Source organism: Natator depressus, chromosome 1, assembly GCF_965152275.1.
Source record: "Natator depressus isolate rNatDep1 chromosome 1, rNatDep2.hap1, whole genome shotgun sequence".
Taxonomy (NCBI): Eukaryota; Metazoa; Chordata; order Testudines; family Cheloniidae; genus Natator; species Natator depressus.
The window spans coordinates 207360478-207378927 of NC_134234.1; the positions used below are offsets into that span (position 1 = coordinate 207360478).

Sequence of the window (18450 nt, forward strand, 5' to 3'; positions counted from 1 at the left end):
ATGCACAAGGGGAACCAGTGAGAGTGCAAGAGACACTGCTGACAAAGCTAGTGTGGAGGAAGGCGTACTAGGGAAAGGATCCATGTGGTTCAAAAAAGAACAGCAGCTAAAAGAACAGAGAAAGTGAAGTGCGTGGGCTGAACAGGCTCTTTATAAAACAAAACATAATATATAGGAAACAACCCCACTGGTGGTGCCCATGGCAGGAGGCCTGAGGGTAAAAGACATTGTGGGCTTTGGGCAAGGGCCATCAGGCAGGAACCTGGAAACTGGCAGAGACTCCAAGTGGATCACCCCAGGGCTGATGCTGCTTCTGTTGCTGGAGTCTCTTTTCCCAGCTGCTGAGCCTTGGAGGCACCTGGGGGACAGGTGAAACTGTACAGTGCCTTGGTTGGTGTCAAATGAAACGCCAAAGCCAGGGATTCCCCAGTGAATTCTGGGGTGCTGTCATTCACACTGCTGTATGGAGCAGAGAGGAGACTGTGGCTCTTGGATGAAAGCAGGGGTGGGCACCAGAGAGACAGACAGAGGTTGAGAAAAGTTGCTTCAGGTCCTATCAAGTTTCTCCTCATCTCTCTGCCTCCCCGGGGTCCATTCAGTGCCCTATGCCCTCTTTTTCCTTCCTCCCTGGGGTCTCTCTCTGTCCTCTCTCCTCCACTCATCCCTCAGTCAAGCGGAAGAATTTCTGGCTCCAGAGCAGCACCTCCTCCTCGCCTTTCTCTTCACTCAGCACTTGATATGTCTCATTCCTGCGGCAACCGTGACGAAGCACCTGAGCAGACAGATAGAGAGATAGACAACCTTATCCCCAGAGACTGGTGCAGACCCCTCTTTCCCCCACTCTAGAGTCAAGGGACCCAAGCGCCAGCCAAAGGGAGTCCTGGGAGTGAAAGGCGCTGCCTCCTGGTAACATGAGCCCTGCAAGTATGAGAGCCTGTTCCTTGGCCAATGGAGGGCCTGGAAGAGAGGGTCCTGTCCCTAGGTCACTGTAGGGCGGAGATCCTGGGTGGGGAGAACCAGTCAAAGGTGGCCGAGGGGCGATGGAAGATGTGGCTGGGCTGCACTAGGTTGGTGACCTAGGAGTTATTTATTTTGCTCCCATTTTGTTCTCCATAATTTCAGATTTCATTAAAAATAACTTTTTGAAGGTTAAGGGCCTGAGATATACACGAGGTCAGACTAGATGGTCTAATGGTCCCTTCTGCCTTAAACTCTACAAATTTATGACAGAAGTTTCTAGCCCTGATGGTTGTGAAGAAAACGTTCAAAATATGAACTCATGACGTCTGCCTGAATCTGCAGACAGCTTGAAACAAGGGCTCTGAGAGGCTTAACCTGCCATGTTTATTTCAGTGGGTGCTAACTCACATGTCCAATTATGCCAATTTAAAATGTCAGCACTGCTATCTGAGAGACAAGGTGGGTGAGGTAATATCTGTTAGCAATGTCAGTCCCAGGATATTAGCGTGACAAGGTATCTGTTTTACATCTAATTACAGCTGTGAAGAAGAGGAAAGGAGAAGGATCAATTTATGGAATTTTGCATAATCTACTGTGCAAAATTTGACCTTTCAGTTTGTGCCCCTAGTGCACGGTGCTTGGAAGAGACCCAACTTTTCTGCCCCCAGTCTGTGAAGCCAAAGGTCTTAGAGAAGGAGTGGAGCCTGGGGGGGGAGGGGCTAGTCGACTCTGGTGGTGGATATGGGGTGTGATAATAAAATGGTGGGATAGCTCCCTTTGATGGACACCCAGCCAGCCTGTTAGCTGTAAAATCCCTCTTGGTAGCTGTTCTTTAATTGCTTTACCTATAAAGGGTTAAAAAGTCCTACAGGTAAAGAAAAAAAAAAAGTGGGCAACTGACCAAAAGAGCCAATGGGAAGGCTAGAACTTTTTAAAATGGGGAAAGAAACTTCCCCTTTGTCTGTTCTCTGGGCTGCAGGGACAGAGCAGCAATGCTGTGTAAGTTTTGAACCAGGCATGAAAAATTATCTTCCATACCTAGAAGGAATCATTTGGATAGGGAACATTTAGATAAATTCGATCAGGTTTATTCTTTATTTTGGATTGTGGATCTCCTCTGTGCTAACCTCAGATGCTTTTGTTTGCTTGTAACCTTTAAACTGAACCCCCAAGAAAGCTATTTTGGGTGCTTGATTTTTGGAATTGCTCTTTTAAAAGCGAGCAAAAGCCTAAGTTCCAGATGTATTTTCTTTCTTTTTGTTTTTAATAAAATTTACCTTTTTTAAGAACAGGATTGGATTTTTGGTGTCCTGAGAGGTTTGTGCATATGTTGTTTAATTAGCTGGTAACCACAGCTAATTTCCTTTGTTTTCTTTCTCAGCTCTTCCCCAGAGGGGGGTGGTAAAAGGGCTTGAGGGTACCCCACAGGGAGGAATTCCCAAGTGCTCCTTCCTGGGTTCAAAGGGTTTTTTTTGCATTTGGGTGGTGGCAGCGTTTACCAAGCTAAGGTCAGAGAAAAGCTGTAACCGTGGGAGTTTAATACAAGCCTGGAGTGGCAAGTATTGATTTTTAAAATCCTTGCAGGCCCCCACCTTCTGCACTCAGAGTGACAGAGTGGGGATTCAGCCTTGACATGGTGGTAGAGTGGTGGGATCACCCCCCCCCCCCCGCTTCTTTTCTTTTCTTTGCTGCCTGAGGGGGAACAGGCACACCAAAGGAGCCAGGGAGTCCAACATGCAGTTGTTTTTTTCTTTTCTAGCTTTGTGGCAACAAAATAGTTAGGCTAGAGTAGGGCAGCCTGTGCATGAGGCTGAGGTCAGGCACCGAAACCCTAGAGAAACCAGTCTCCCCAAAGCGGCATGCAATGGAGAAGAAAGACCCAAATCAAGCCCAGACATCCAGCTCCATGACAGAAATGCAGGGAAAGGATGGGGGACCAGGAACTTCCCAGGAGGGAAGGGTCAGCCCTCCCCAACCCAAGATCCAGGTGCCAGGATGGAGGGATGCCTTTAACTCAGGCTGAGTTCTAACTGAGGCAGAAAGGAATTTCTTCCTAGAGATGAAGCGCTTGGAAGAGGAGGACAAGTGTTTGGAGGTGGAAGCGGAGGCAAAGCGCTTGGAAGCAGAGGAGAGAGGAGAAGCGCTTGGAAATGAAGCACTCAGAGGCGGAAATGGAGCTGAAGCGCTGAGAGCTTGAAAAGGTTAAGCTGGATCCACCAAGTAACCCTAACAGTCCTTCTCCAGGTGCCGCTCCCCATTCCAATAAATTCCCCACATACAAGGTAGGCGATGATACAGAGGCCTTCTTAGAAAATTTCAAAAGGGCCTGCCTTGGATACAACACCTCTATAGATCAGTATATGGTGGAACTGAGGCCGCAGCTCAGTGGACCCTTAGCAGAGGCTGCAGCTAAAATGCCTAAAGAACACATGAACAAGTATGAACTTTTTAAACAAAAGGCCAGAATTAGGATGGGGCTAACACCTGAGCATGACCATCGGCAGTTCAGAGCCCTAAGGTGGAAACCAGATGTGGCATTTTCCCGACCAAGCCAATTTTACTAAGCCAATATCAGAGAAAAGCTGTAACCTTGGGAGATTAATACAAGCCTGGAGTGGCCAGTATTAATTTTTAGAATCCTTGCGGGTCCCCTCCTTCTGTATTTGGAGTGACAGAGTGGGGATTCAGTCTTGACATGGGGTCAGGTGGATTTCTCCTTGGCCTTAGTGGTTGGTGCACCTTTCTCTGCTGCTTTCTCCCCACTGGCACCATTGCATCGATTACACTCAGATTTTTCTTCAAAATCATAAAGACTAGAAAAACTTTTTGATAGACATTTAAATTTTAATTTTATCACATGAGTCCAAGGCACATGGTATGTGCCTGGTTCTAGGTATAACTAAATCCCACTGAGGAGTCAAGCCTGAAGAGTTCAGCAGAGGATGTCTGATCATGTTTTGAACATCTGCACCGTCTACTGCAAGTGGCATCTCCTTTTGGAAACCCAAGTGGGTAAAGCTTAGGTGAGTACCTCCACACATACCCCCAATTCAAGTCCTGCAGGAGGGGAAAATCCTGGGGCAGGAAAGAGCCAGGAGATGGGGAAACTGGAGTTGGGAGTGCTGCCATTCTGGACAGTGAATGGTCAGTGTGGAGCGGGGCAGATCCCTGGGGAGTGGGGCTGGTCCTCACCTTCTGGCTGCTGAGGCTGCGCTGTAGGCATTGGTGGCTCTTGAATGCACAGTAATTAGGGTGCTGAACTCTGTCTGAGTCACAGATCTGGGGAGAGAGGAGTGAAACGTTAGAGAGAAAATAGAGGCGAGGAGGAGGGATGAGGGAACAGTGGAGTTCAGCACTTACTTTGTTTGGGAAGTCTCCTCCTTGGAAGAAAGCATATTCCACTTGCAGCCAAAGGATCACACGGGGGTCATCACAGCCATGTGTGGCCAGGCGGCCACACCAATAATGTGCACGCAGCCCTCCGTACACTTCCATCCCATAATACCCCATTGCCTCCAGGGAACCAACCTGCAAATGGAGGGGAGGATTAGAGATAGGCGAGCTTCCCTACTGCAATGCCCCAGTTGTGCTTAATCCAAAAGCCTGCCGCAGAGCCAGGTCTGTACCTTATTGCCCACAGCTTGATACTGGGCAGAAATCTCAGGGTTGATGTAGGTAGTGAAGGTGCCAGCATCACAGTGAACACGTCTCAAATCTGACACCCCATGGCACTGCTCCCTCTTCAGTGAGCAGAAGGCACAGTCAGGGCACAGATCCATGTGGTGCCTTCCAAGACTATCACACACCTAGAGAGGAAGACAACTGCAAGGTGAAGGGGCTGTGGTGGACTGAGTGGGGCAGGGAGGGAGGGCATGGGGAGACAGAAAGCTGGTCTCAAGGGCCTCCTATGCTCTTGGACCAGACTCTGTGTGTAGGTCCCAACTAATTTATAATCTAGACACTCCAGCCCCAGCCTCTTCCACCAAGAGGGACTGTAGAGAGCAAAGCCAGAGCACTGTCTATTTGTGGAGTTCTCATATACTCCTGTACCAGATGCTACAGTCAGGAAGAACTGCTAAGAGGGATTAGGGAATGTTGCCACAGAGGCTAGATAGTGATTCTTACCGAATCCCCAAAACCAAGGGTTCTTGCCTCCATTCGCTTCCAAGCCTGGGTAATGGCTGATGATAGGCAGATGCCCTCCAGCATTGCATAGCAGAGAATCACCAGAGCCTCATCCCTTTCCAGAGCTAAGAGGCTAATGCAGAGAAAGGAATAGCAAGTCAATTTCCGGGATCTGTAGTTTCCTGCTGGTTCTTTAAGGGATGAGTGGAGAGTGCTGCACTGGCTCATAGTCCAGAAGTTCTGCGTGTTTGTACGAGTTGCAGGCATGTGTGCAGTGTTTGTATGTGTATGTGTAATATGTATGTGGGGGTTTATTTAGTGTATATTTATCAATATGTGAAGGGGAATTTCTACAATGAAGAGCATTACTGAGCATTATCAGGTGGCACTACTGCAGTTCTTGCTAGTTTTGTTTATTTGAAGATACAGGAATTAGATCTTGGAGAACTGCTTATTGTCAGCTGTGGTGACACACAACACAACATACAGTCAGTCTGTGGAACTCTTTGCCAGAGGATGTTGTAAAGGCCAAGACTATAACAGGGTTCAAAAAAGAACTAGATAAATTCATGGAGGAAAGGTCCAGCAATGGCTATTAGCCAGGATGGGCAGGGATGGTGTCCCTAGCCTCTGTTTGCCAGAAGCTGGGAATGGGCGACAGGGGATAGATCACTTGTTGATTTTCTGTTCATTCCCTCTCAGTCACCTGGCACTGGCCACTGTCGGAAGACAAGATACTGGGCTAGATGGACCTTTGGTCTGACCCAGGATGGCTGTTCTTATGGAAGCTAAACATACCAGTGAAAAATCTATGGCCAGTAGGATTAAAGACAATGAAGAACATATATCAGGAAGAAAAGAAATCCTAGCAATAGTATAGACCTATTACTAGAAAGCGGTGGTCTAAATGGTCAATGATGCAGAAAAAGCCGAAATGTTTAATAAATACTTCTGTTTTTGGAAAGAAGCTGGATGACATTCATAGCTTGCAGTGATAACAAAATACTTTATATTCTGACAGTAAGTAGGAGGAAAGCAGCAGATAAATATAAATAATTTTAACTGCAGGACTTGATAATTTTCACCCAAGAGTTTTAAAAGAATTTTGAAGTATTGAGGTGTTCATTCAGCCATTGATAATGGTATTTAACAAATCTAGAATATTAGGGAAGTGTCAGAGGACAGGAAAAATGTGAAGTATCAATAAAGGGTAAAGGAGATGACTGAGGTAACAAGAGGCTGGTTAGCCTGACCTTGTGTGATGAAGTGGGAATGTTCTTAATGTTTTCTCTGAATATTCAGTTTCCCCTATGCATTTCTTAAGTATTTAGGTGGTTGGATAAGGGTGTGTGATTGTTGCAGAGCCCTAGAGGGCAGGGATGTGCAGGGGTCTGCATGGAGAATGGCCGACACCGTGTCTCCTGGCAACTGATGGTCTGGGCCCCTCCCCTGCAAGGTGCCAACCGAAGGTGTTGGAGAACAAAGAGATCAGGTGGTCTCCTTGCCCGGGGCGGGGGAAAGACAAAGGCCAGAATCAGGGCTGGAGGGGGTTGCAGTTTGGAGCTGGCTGCGGAAACGGAGGGAGGCCCAACACCAGGGTCTGGGCTCTCTACTCCCCAAGATGGACCTGACTGAGGGGTCCTGTCTTCTGTACCTATAAGCTCTGTTTTGGACTGTGTTCCTGTCGTCTAATAAACCTTCTGTTTTATTGGCTGGTTGAGAGTCACAGTGAATCGCAGGAAGTGGGGGGTGCAGGGCCCTGACTCCCCCACACTCTGTGACAACTGGTGGTAGCAGTGGGACGTACTGCACCCCGTGGATGGCGCTTCCTGCAGTAAATGACTAGGGAGCAGTAAAACGAAGGGAGATTAATGAGGAACAGGCGTGCTGAAGACTCAGAGAGGAGCGGTTTCGGTGGGGCGGAGGAGCTATGCTTAACCCCTGGGAGTGTGTGACCAGTGAGAAGGACTGTTGCAGTAACAGAGTCCCCCGGGGACTGCAGTGAGCGGTCCCAGGGGTGGAGGAGTCTGTGGCTTAACCCTGGGAGAGAAGTGGTGACCTGGAGAAGGGCTGGCACGGTAGGGGTTCTTCCTGGAAACCGTGGGGAGCTGAAAGCATGCAGGCCTGTGAGTCCACAACAACTTGGGAACAGCAAAGTGATGGCCTATCACCAGCTCCTTAAGAAGGACATTGTAAACCTGTGCAAAAAGAGAGGGTTACGCTTTGGAAAGTTCACCAAAGCACAGTTAATTGTACAGCTGGAGGACAATGACCACTCGAAGGAGCAGATTCCTAACCCAAATGGGGCTACAAGAGGATAGGGGAGCAGCTGGAGTGGTAGCCAGGCATCCCAAGACTCCTGTCCCCAACCCGATGGGGATCTTCACGATTGGGTTCCCCATCAGGGGATCTGAGATGGATGGGATTGGAGCTGAGTCTGAGAGAGCTGGAGGACAGTGAGAAGGAGCGAGAGGACCGTGAGAGACAACGAGAGCCCAAGAGAGAGCTGCAGGGGAAGCAGTAGCAACATGAACTGGTGATGGTGGAGTGAAGAGACATAGGAGACTTCCCGGGGTGAGTGGGGATATACCCTGGGGTGCCAGTTCTGCAGGGAACTTTGATACTATATTGCTGCCCCTGGTTAATAAGGTGAGGGATGTGGATGCCCACCTCACTGCCTTTGAGCAGGCTGGCAATTTGAACCAAGGGGACCCTGCAGAAAAGCCTGGTATCTAGCTCCCTTGGCTGGGTCCCAAGGCCATAAATGCCATCAGCCAGATGGGTGGGGTGGTGGACAGGCTTCCACCACCCCATCCGGCCTATATGTCTGCATGGACTCTCCTGGGCTCAGGCCCCTCGGACCCACAGTGGGAGCGGAAGGTGATGGGCAATGGGGAGACATTCCTGGGGTGGCAAGATTCTGTGACAGAGAGAACCCTTGTCAGGCCTCAGGTGGTGCAGCCCCACCAGATGCTGCAGGGCTGCGTGACCTGGGTGAAGGTCCCAGGTATGCAGCCTTTCACCCTGCCTATGGCCCAGATCCCTGTGCAGACACAGGAGGAGTCAGGCTGGCTGGTAGTTGGGGTTCTCCAAGATATCGGCTGTGAGGTCCTGTTGGGGGATGACTGTGTCTATTTGGGACAGGATCCAGGCCCTGCTCCTGTAATGGCCAAGGATTTGAATTTGAATCCAGGGAATCAATCAGGGGAGACTGAAATTGTCAGTGGAAATGCAAATGACCTGGCTGGCAGTGGGGAGGAGCTTCTAGGCTCAGGATACCTGCCTGCCTGTAACCAGACCCCTTGGGCTGAGTGGGAGGGAGAGATGCTCCCTGCCCCCCTGCACACCAGAGAGGGGGCTCCCGCTGGCTCTGATGCTGTGACTAAAGCAGTGAGCTCGGTGCCTGCCCCCACTGGGACAGCAAGGACAGCGCTGAGCACGGTGGGAGCTGAGACCCCAGCTGAGTGAGGGGGGACACAGGCAGGGCAGGTCGGCTGCCAACCAGGTTGGCTGCCAACCAGGTTTGCCTTGTCCAGACGTGCTGCTGGGAAGTGATCCCACAGCAGGGAGGGAGCTACCAGGGACAGGGCTCAGCAGGGCTGTGACTCCAGGCCCAGCCAGCGAGAGGGAACAGATCCCACACCCTTCCCCAGAAGCTGAATTCCAGACCGAGCTGCAGAAGGATCCCTCCTTGGAGAAGCTGAGGGAACTTGCTGGTCACAGCGCTGCAGACACCCTTGGGAAAGGCTGCAGGGAAAGATTCCTGTGGGAGAAGGGATTCCTGGACTGGGAATGGGCTCCCCAAGGGGAAGTAGAACTGTGGGGAATCAGGAGGCAGCTGGTGGTGCCCCAGAAGTATCGCCGCAGGCTGTCGTACCTGGCCCACGATGTCCCTTTCTCGGGACACCAGGGGATCCAGTGCCCCAGGCAGCAGCTGCTGCAGAGCTTTTACGGGCCCGGAGTCTGCAACCCCTGCCAGAGGGTGGGGAAGGCCCGGGATAAGGGTGAAGCTCCCTTGAGACCCCTGCCTATCATAGAGGAAACTTTCCAGAAGGTGGCTATGGACACAGTGCCCCTCAGCAAGGCGACCCGGTCGGGAAAGAAATACATCCTGGTGGTGATGGATTTCACCATCTGCTACCCAGAGGTGGCAGCTCTGTCCTCTGCCAAGGCAGACACCATGGCAGATGCGCTGCTGACCATCTTCAGCAGAGTGGGGGTCCCCAGCGAGGTCCTTACAGACCAGGAGTCCAGTTTCATGTCAGCCCTGCTCTGGGGCTTGTGGGAGAAATGTGGGGTCTGGCCCACCTAGGCCTCTGCAGATCACCCTCAGTCCAACAGGCTGGTGGAGAGATTTTATGGGACCCTGAGGATGATGCTGAGGACTTTTATGAATCAGCATCCGCAGGACTGGGACAAGTACCTGCCCCACCTGCGGTACAGGGAAGTGCCCCAGGAATCCACAGGGTTCTTCCCTTTCGAGCTGCTGTATGGGAAGAGAGTGAGGGGACTCCTGGACCTGGTAAGGGACGGCTGGGAGGAGAAGGGGAAGACCCCTTGGTGGATCTCTTCCCTGAGATGGGAGCGAATCCTCCCATCAGGTGTCCCCAATCAGAGTCACTGGGAAAACAGCCCAGAATCTGGAGAAAGAGGTCAAGGACATGCTGGCTTTAGAGGTGATCCAGCCGTTCAACAGCCCATGGGCCTCACCAATAGTACAGATTTTTAAGCACCATCTACTGGCACATTTTTATTAACTGTTTCCAGATATACAGACATATAGCACACTTGTAACGTCTCTCTTCCCATAAAAGAAACAATCATTTAAATTAGTCTTTGAATTTATTAGGCAACTTTATTGCTCTTCCATTCTAAGTGATGATATTTTGAGTCTCTTTCCCTCTCTTTCTGTTTGCCTGCAGGAAAATTCTGTGCTGTTAGATTTTCTGGCATCACCATAATGACAAATCATGAGGGTTGCTAGTAGCTGCGTCCATGTGGACTCACTTAAGTCATTCCAAGAGATCAGCTGCTCCTTGGCTGATCTGAGGAAACAACAGCTGCAATGGTGGAATTGTTTTTATACTATCATCATGTATGATGTTTGCTACTCTTTGCATACATGTCCCAGTCCTCCACCTCTTGTCTCTCTCATTAGGAACTCATTATACTCTGACTAGCTGTTGTATATGGAGCTCAGGGAGCTCTTTGTCTTTTAGCTATAGTAGTATTTGGCTTGTTGTCACTGCTCTTTAACTTGGTCTGTCACCTTTTCCACCACTACTGGCTTCAAAAGCTTATTTGCTGTGAGCAGTGGAGTCCAGGGTCTGCAGGATATGAGATGCTATAATGGGCTGCTGTCCATGCACCCATGCTTTCTGTTGCTGTATTTCTCCAGCCCAGTAGAGTTGTCCATGGATCTTCACTATCCCAGTTTGTCTTTTCTAGTAGTTTCTTGGAAATCTTGACAGATGCTTCTGCTTTGCCATTAGACTGGCTGTCATAGGGAGAGGATGGGAAATGTTCAAATTTCCAACATGCAAACTGAGGTCCATTATCTATTACAAGAGCCCTGAAATTCCATGCCAGGCAAACTGAGCTTTGCAGCATTCAATGACAGAGGCTGCTGCTGTTGTATATAAGGGAATTTATTTCCCAGTAATCCAAATACTCATCAACCGTCAAAAGATAGGCTTGATTTCCCATTATACAAATGCTCCAGGCTGATCATCTTATCATAAAATTGCTTCCAATGCTCACTCGCTAGCATCACATAGAATAGTTACAAGTTCCTTCACAATTTTACATAATATTTTAGGTAAACTGGGTGCCCTTTCAAACAAAACAGTGTGTTCAGACATGTAGGAATAATGAATGCAGGCCATACCTACGGAATGAGGGACTGTAGCCTGGACAGTAGCAACAAAGAACTCAGACAAGCTCCCATTGTGATGCTGTGGTAGAAAGGGCTAATGCAATCCTTGGATGTATATGATTTGACCTCCATATACAGCATTGGTGAGACCGATTCTGGAACAGTGCATCCAGTTCTGATGCCAAAATTTTCAAAAGGTTGTTGAAAAACTGGAGGGTGTGCAGAGAAGAGCCACCAAACTGACTCAAGGGCTTAAGAAAATGCCTTAGAGTGAAGAATTTAAAGAGCTTAATCTGTTTAGTTGAGCCAAAAGAAGATTAAGAGAGGACTTGATTACAGTGTATAAGTCCAGTACCTTTATGGGAAGAAAATACCTGGTACTGTAGAGCTCTTAAATCTAGCAGAGAAAAGCAGGACAAGAACCAATGGCTGGCAATTGAAGCCAGACAATTTCAAATTAGAAATAAGGCACCGTTTTTTAACAGTGAGGTTGATTAACCATTGGAACAAACTATCAAGAGCAATGGTGGATTCTCCATCTCTTATTGTTTTCAGATCAGGGCTGGATGCTTTTCTGGAAGATAGACTTTAATCAAATACAAGTTATAGGGCTCAATAAAGGGGTAACTGGGTGAAATTTTCTGACCTGTGACACATTAACACCTGTCAGGAATGATCTAGGTGTACTTAATCCTGCTTCGGTGGGGGGGGGGGGGGGAAGGGGAGAGAGAGAGAGAGAGAGAAAGAATTGGAGGGGCTAGATGGTCTCTTTGGGGCCCTTCCAATCCCGCATTTCTATGACTTTTGTGACAGAATGTCAGACTGGATGAACTAATGGTCCCTTCTGACCCTAAACTCTCTATGCATTTATGAATTAACAAATCCTACAAATTGCTGTATGTCTTGCACATTTGTGGATAAGGAATGCCCCACATGGCTTGGACCTTCTCAGGGCTTGAGTTTAATCCCTGTGCTGTTAGAAGGTGTCTGATATACAACATAGCTGACAGGTATGATCTTATTTTTTTCTCACTCAGTTTGAGATTCACTGACATATGTGGCAGAGCTCTGTCCTTGTCCCCGTGGGTCCCGTGCTTCTAGGCGGTTTATGCTAGCCTCAGAGGCTCACTGTGACCCTCCACGTAGCCCTTCTCTCTCTAGGGCCAGGGTTACAGTCTACTGAGCCCTTTTCATCATAAGCCAGCAAGGAGGTTGGTGAGAGAACTCCCACAGTCTCTGTTGTCCCTATGGGCTTATTCCCGAACAGTTTAGCCTCCAGTCCTGCAGGGGCCTGTCTTCCCCTCCCAGGAGGTGTTCCTGTTGGGGGGAACCCGGGCCCGCCCTCTACACCGGGTTCCAGCCCAGGGACCCTAATAAGGGCTCCCTTACAATGACTTGAGGGTGTCTTCATTAACCAGCCCTTCAGCCGCACTTCCTCTCCTCTGGCTCCCGAGCTCTCTTCTGCCTGACTGGAGTGAGCCCTTTTATAGTATCAGAGGGGCCTTAATTAGAGTCAGGTGGTCACATTAGCTTAATGGCCTCACCTGACTCTCTTTGCAGATTAATTGGAGTCAGGTGTTCTCATTAGCCTGGAGCAGCCCCTGCTCTGGTCAGTCAGGGGACAGAAAACTGTTAATCCAGTGGCCAATATATCTGCCTTCTGCTGCGCCAGGCTGCAGCCCTTATTCCGGCTCCTCACGAATATTTTGTTAAGATTTTGGTTGCACTTTTCCCCTCACCTCCTTATCTATGCACTCCCTGTCCATGGTCCCACTAAGTCGCAGGACCTCCTGGTCAACCTCCTCCTGGCCCTGGCTAAAGTGGCCATCTATAAAACCAGGGTGAGGAGGTTGGCTGATGGAGTCTCCTGTGACTGTGGGGCCTATTTCCGATCCTCTGTCCGTTCATGCCTCCGGGCAGAGTTCCTCTGGGCGGCGTCCACTGACTCCCTTGATGCCCTTGAGGAGCAGTGGGCGCTGTCCGGGGTCCTCTGCTCGGTGTCCCTGTCCGGTTCCCTTCGTTTGACCCTTTGACCGCATTCCTGTCCCTGTTGTTCAATAGTTGTCCCCCATAATTATTTGGTTTTCCAGGTCCTGTGGACCCCCCCCCCCGCTTAGGCTGGGGGGGATCCTTTAGCAGTGGGCGGGCGAATCCACTTCCTGGATCCCAATAAGGCTACTCTGCTGTACCCAACTGGTCTGGGTCTATCACACATACTATAAAGCAGTACATGATCATGATCAGCATTAACCTCTCCAAGGGAGTCTCCACAACCAAACACTAAGGTGTCATCTGCAATTACATCAACCCTCTCGAGTCTCTCTAGCACTTTACGTTGATGTCTCTGGTATGCTTCTAGCACCAGAGAAAAGTCACATGGCATTCACAGCCATCTAGATCTGACCAGAAGGGTCCAGAAAGACATCAAATGGGGGCTTTCTTCATCAGGTGTTAGCACCAGAAACCATCTTTGGCAAAGAAAAAACCTTTGCCTTTGGCAGGATCCCTTCAATTGTTGATAAATGATAACAGGAGCAGAGTTTGCTTGTTTTTTATACAGGTACCATATCTGTTAGATACATCACTCTTTTTCAGACTCCCATCTCCATGAGATTGTCAGTCTGTTTTTTAAAGTATCTTCTTCAATGGAACTGCTGTTCTGTGTCATGCTCATTGTTGCAGTTTCACCCCTGGGTTGATTTCCAAGGGTCATTCTCCAGGAAGGCATCCAAGGCCTGTAAAACCATCCCAATGATAGGGACTCTTTAATGCAATGCTTATCTGTCATTGGCAAAAACCAGCTGGTTCTGCTGAGACACCTGTGGAATTTCAATTACAGCAGAACCCCATTTATCGCATCTATTTGGGACCGGAGCCAGATCGGAAATCAAAAATTATTTGGGATAATCTGAAGAATGGGAAAGTGAGAGTCTGCAGCACCATCTAGTGGCCACAGGAGAGATCACCTGCTTCTGCACCAGTGTGAGCTGGTTGTTTGGTTAATACCGAGAGCCAGATAATGGAGATTTCAGAGTAGCAGCCGTGTTAGTCTGTATCCGCAAAAAGAACAGGAGGACTTGTGGCACCTTAGAGACTAACAAATTTATTAGAGCATAAGCTTTCGTGGGCTACAGCTCACTTCATCGGATGCATAGAATGGAACATATAGTAAGATATATATATATACATACAGATAAATTGGAAGTTACCATACAAACTGTGAGAGGCTAATTAGTTAAGATGAGCTATTATCAGCAGCAGAAAAAAACTTTTGTAGTGATAATCAAGATGGCCCATTTAGACAGTTGACAAGAAGGTGTGAGGATACTTAACTTCAGGAAATAGATTCAATATGTGTAATGATAATGGAGAGTCAGATAACGGGGTTCTGCTGTATGTCAAATATGAATAATCTCAGGTGTTAAATTAATGTGTCATTGGAGAGATTTAGCCTGGAGTTTTTCATTTTCCAGTAATGTGAGTGATTTATCTTGTGAAATGTTACAGTAATCTTTGCCTTGCCATGGGAATGTCAGAGCTGGGCCATTCCTGAAGTTTTAGTTTTGCAAACCACAGTTTTCCTTCACAGTTCATGGCCTCCATGCAGTGGGTGGTGGTGAAGCAAGAGCTGTACTTTAGACTCCTTTTAGTCTCTCTTGAATTCAACCTTCAGATGGCAGGCCTGCCTTCCTTCACCTCTCTCTGTGGAAACTGGCAGTTCAACCACTCTGGGGCGCAGCCCCCTGTTTACTACTTGTGTTAATACAACAGGCCCAACTGGGTTTGGCACCCCTCAGTCCTTTTTCTCCGGGCACCTGTGACTACCCAGTTAACTACCAAAGGGAATACAGCATTTAGGAGAATGGGCTAACAGCAAAGACTCCTATGCACATATTTCTTTACCTAGGCATAACCATTGCTCAGATAGGTCCAGCTTATTCCCCTCTCTGGGCTGGGAGAGTCAGCCTGCTTGCTGCAGTGCCTGTATCTTTCTATTAGTCTGGGTGCCAGCCTCAGTCTGCTGACAACTCACTCAGTCCCCTCCTTACCAAAGCCAGCAGGTTTAAGGTTTAGGATCCCTTCTGATCCTAGGCTGTCTGCCTTGGGAAGAATAAACCATGCCAACCTAAATGGTGTCAGGTAGGTACCTACTTCCCAATCCATGGACCAGCCATTGAACTCCTTTGAAGTTGTTTCCTCTAGGTGTCTTATCTTTGCCATTGTTTCATTTCCTGTTGGTTTCTCCCTTAACAGCCTGTTTTGCTTTAACTCTGTGCAGTCAGGCAGGACAACAATGCAGACAAGGCAGAAGTGTTCAATAAATATTTCTGTTCTGCATTTGGGAGACAGATGATTTCCATTGCACTAGTATTTCCTGAGGATGTTAAATAGCAGGCACTAAAGTTAGACATTTTTAAATCAGCAAGTCTGGATAACTTGCATCCAAGAATTTTAAAAGAGCTGGCTGCAGAGGCTTGCTGGACCACTAATGTTGATTTTCAGTAAGTCTTAGAACACTGGGAAAGTACCAGAATACTGGAAGAAAGCTAATGGGTAGGTGAAGTTCTCAAGAGGTCAGACTAGATGATCATGATGATCCCTTCTGACCTTAAAGTCTATGAGTACAATGGTGCCAATATTTAAAAAGGATAAACGAGATGACCCAGGTAATTATAGACCTGTCAGTCTGACATTGATCCCCAGCAAGATAATGGAACAGCTGATATGGGACTCAATTAATAAAGAATTAAAGGAGGATAATATAATTAATGCAAATCAACATGGGTTTATGGAAAATAGATCCTGTCAGCCTAACTTGATATCTTTGTTTGAGATTAGAAGTTAGGTTGATAAAGATAACAGGGTTGATAGAATCATAGAATATCAGGGTTGGAAGGGACCTCAGGAGGTCATCTAGTCCAACCCCCTGCTCAAAGCAGGACCAATCCCCAACTAAATCATCCCAGCCAGGGCTTTGTCAAGCCTGACCTTAAAAACTTCTAAGGAAGAAGATTCCACCACCTCCCTAGGTAACCCATTCCAGTGCTTCACCACCCTCCAAGTGAAAAAGCTTTTCCTAATATCCAACCTAAACCTCCCCCACTGCAACTTGAGACCATTGCTCCTTGTTCTGTCATCTGCTACCACTGAGAACAGTCTAGATCCATCCTCTTTGGAACCCCCTTCAGGTAGTTGAAAGCAGCTATCCAATCCCCCCTCATTCTTCTCTTCTGCAGACTAAACAATCCCAGTTCCCTCAGCCTCTCCTCATAAATCATGTGTTCCAGTCCCCTAATCATTTTTGTTGCCCTCTGCTGGACGTTTTCCAATTTTTCCACCTCCTTCTTGTAGTGTGGGGCCCAAAACTGGACACAGTACTCCAGATGAGGCCTCACCAATGTCAAACAGAGGTATCACATCCCTCGATCTCCTGGCATGCCCCTACTTATACAACCCAAAATTTCATTAGCCTTCTTGGCAACACTGTTGACTCATATCCAGCTTCTCATCCACTGTAACCCCTAGGTCCTTTTCTGCAGAACTGCTGCCGAGCCATTCAGTCCCTAGTCTGTAGCTGTGCATGGGATTCTTCCGTCCTAAGTGCAGGACTCTGCACTTGTCCTTGTTGAACCTCATCAGATTTCTTTTGGCCCAATCCTCCAATTTGTCTAGGTCCCTCTGTATCCTATCCCTACCCTCCAGCGTATCTACCACTCCTCCCAGTTTAGTGTCATCTGCAAACTTGCTGAGGGTGCAGTCCACACCATCCTCCAGATCATTAATAAAGATATTGAACAAAACCGGCCCCAGGACTGACCCTTGGGGCACTCCGCTTGATACCGGCTGCCAACTAGACATGGAGCCATTGATCACTACCCGTTGAGCCTGATGATCTAGCCAGCTTCTATCCACCTTATAGTCCATTCATCCAGCCCATACTTCTTTAACTTGCTGGCAAGAATACTGTGGGAGACCGTATCAAAAGCTTTGCTAAAGTCAAGGAGTAACACGTCCACTGCTTTCCCCTCATCCACAGAGCCAGTTATCTCATCATAGAAGGCAATTAGACTAGTCAGGCATGACTTGCCCTTGGTGAATCCATGCTGACTGTTCCTGATCACTTTCCTGTCCTCTAAGTGCTTCAGAATTGATTCCTTGAGGATCTGCTCCATGATTTTTCCAGGGACTGAGGTGAGGCTGACTGGCCTGTAGCTCCCCGGATCCTCCTCCTTCCCTTTTTTAAAGATGGGCACTACATTAGCCTTTTTCCAGTTGTCTCGGACCTCCCCCAATAGCCATGAATTTTCAAAGATAACGGCCAATGGCTCTGCAATCACATCCGTCAACTCCTTTAGCATCCTCGGATGCAGTGCATCTGGCCCCATGGACTTGTGCTCGTCCAACTTTTCTAAATAGTCCCGAACCACTTCTTTCTCCACAGAGGGCTGCTCACCTCCTCCCCATACTGTGCTGCCCAGTGCAGCAGTCTGGGAGCTGACCTTGTTTGTGAAGACAGAGGCAAAAAAAGCATTGAGTACAAGTACATTAGCTTTTTCCACATCCTCTGTTACTAGGTTGCCTCCCTCATTCAGTAAGGGGCCCACACTTTCCTTGACTTTCTTCTTGTTGCTAATATACCTGAAGAAACCCTTCTTGTTACTCTTAACATCTCTTGCTAACTGCAACTCCAGGTGTGATTTGGCCTTCCTGATTTCACTCCTGCATGCCTAAGCAATATTTTTATACTCCTCCCTGGTCATTTGTCCAATCTTCCACTTCTTGTAAACTTCTTTTTTGTGCTTAAGATCAGCAAGGATTTCACTGTTAAGCCAAGCTGGTCGCCTGCCATATTTACTATTCTTTCTACACATCGGGATGGTTTGTTCCTGTAACCTCAATAAGGATTCTTTAAATATGGAATCTATACAACATTTTAATTAAAAAACTAGAATGATATAAAGCCAACATGACATACGTTAAATGGAGTAAAATCTGGCTTACTGATAGATCTCAACACATAATTGTAAATGGGGATCATCATCGATCACGTGTTTCTAGTGGTGTCCCACAGGGCTCGGTTGTTGGCCCTGTGCTATTTAATCTTTTTATCAATGAGCTGGAAGAAAACATAAAATCATCACTGACAAAGTTTGCAGATGACAAAAATTGGGGGAGTGGTAAATACTGAAGAGAACAGATCACTGATACAGAGTGATCTGGATCACTTGGTAAGCTGAGTGCAAGCAAACAATACGTGTTTTAATATGGCTAAATGTAAATATATCTGTGACGCATAGCTAGAAAGGGTTAAACATCCTGCAAAATAAATACCCCTCAAATAATTGGGGAAATAATTTTTTGTATTTACATGTGTATGAGTAGGGTCCATTATGTAATCAACAGTCCCTGTCTATGCTGTATTCTGATAATTCAGAGGTCAAAAGAAGATCCTAGCATTTAAATGAATTGTGAACATGGGATATCTCAGT

At 47.7% G+C, this 18450-nt stretch overlaps 1 protein-coding gene across 1 annotated transcript in view; it reads right to left on the reverse strand.

Annotated features, from left to right (window-relative positions):
• Nucleotides 1-560: 560 nt before the first annotated feature.
• ACRBP (acrosin binding protein) overlaps nt 561-18450 on the reverse strand; it is a 53149-nt gene continuing 35259 nt past the window's right edge. Inside the window, exons 6-10 of the mRNA XM_074975496.1 lie at nt 5086-5218; nt 4587-4766; nt 4321-4488; nt 4153-4239; nt 561-772 (exon numbers count right to left, since the gene is read on the reverse strand). Of these exons, the coding sequence (XP_074831597.1) occupies nt 659-772; nt 4153-4239; nt 4321-4488; nt 4587-4766; nt 5086-5218 (682 nt within the window). The 3' untranslated portion in view covers nt 561-658. The remainder of the gene's footprint in view (nt 773-4152; nt 4240-4320; nt 4489-4586; nt 4767-5085; nt 5219-18450) is intronic.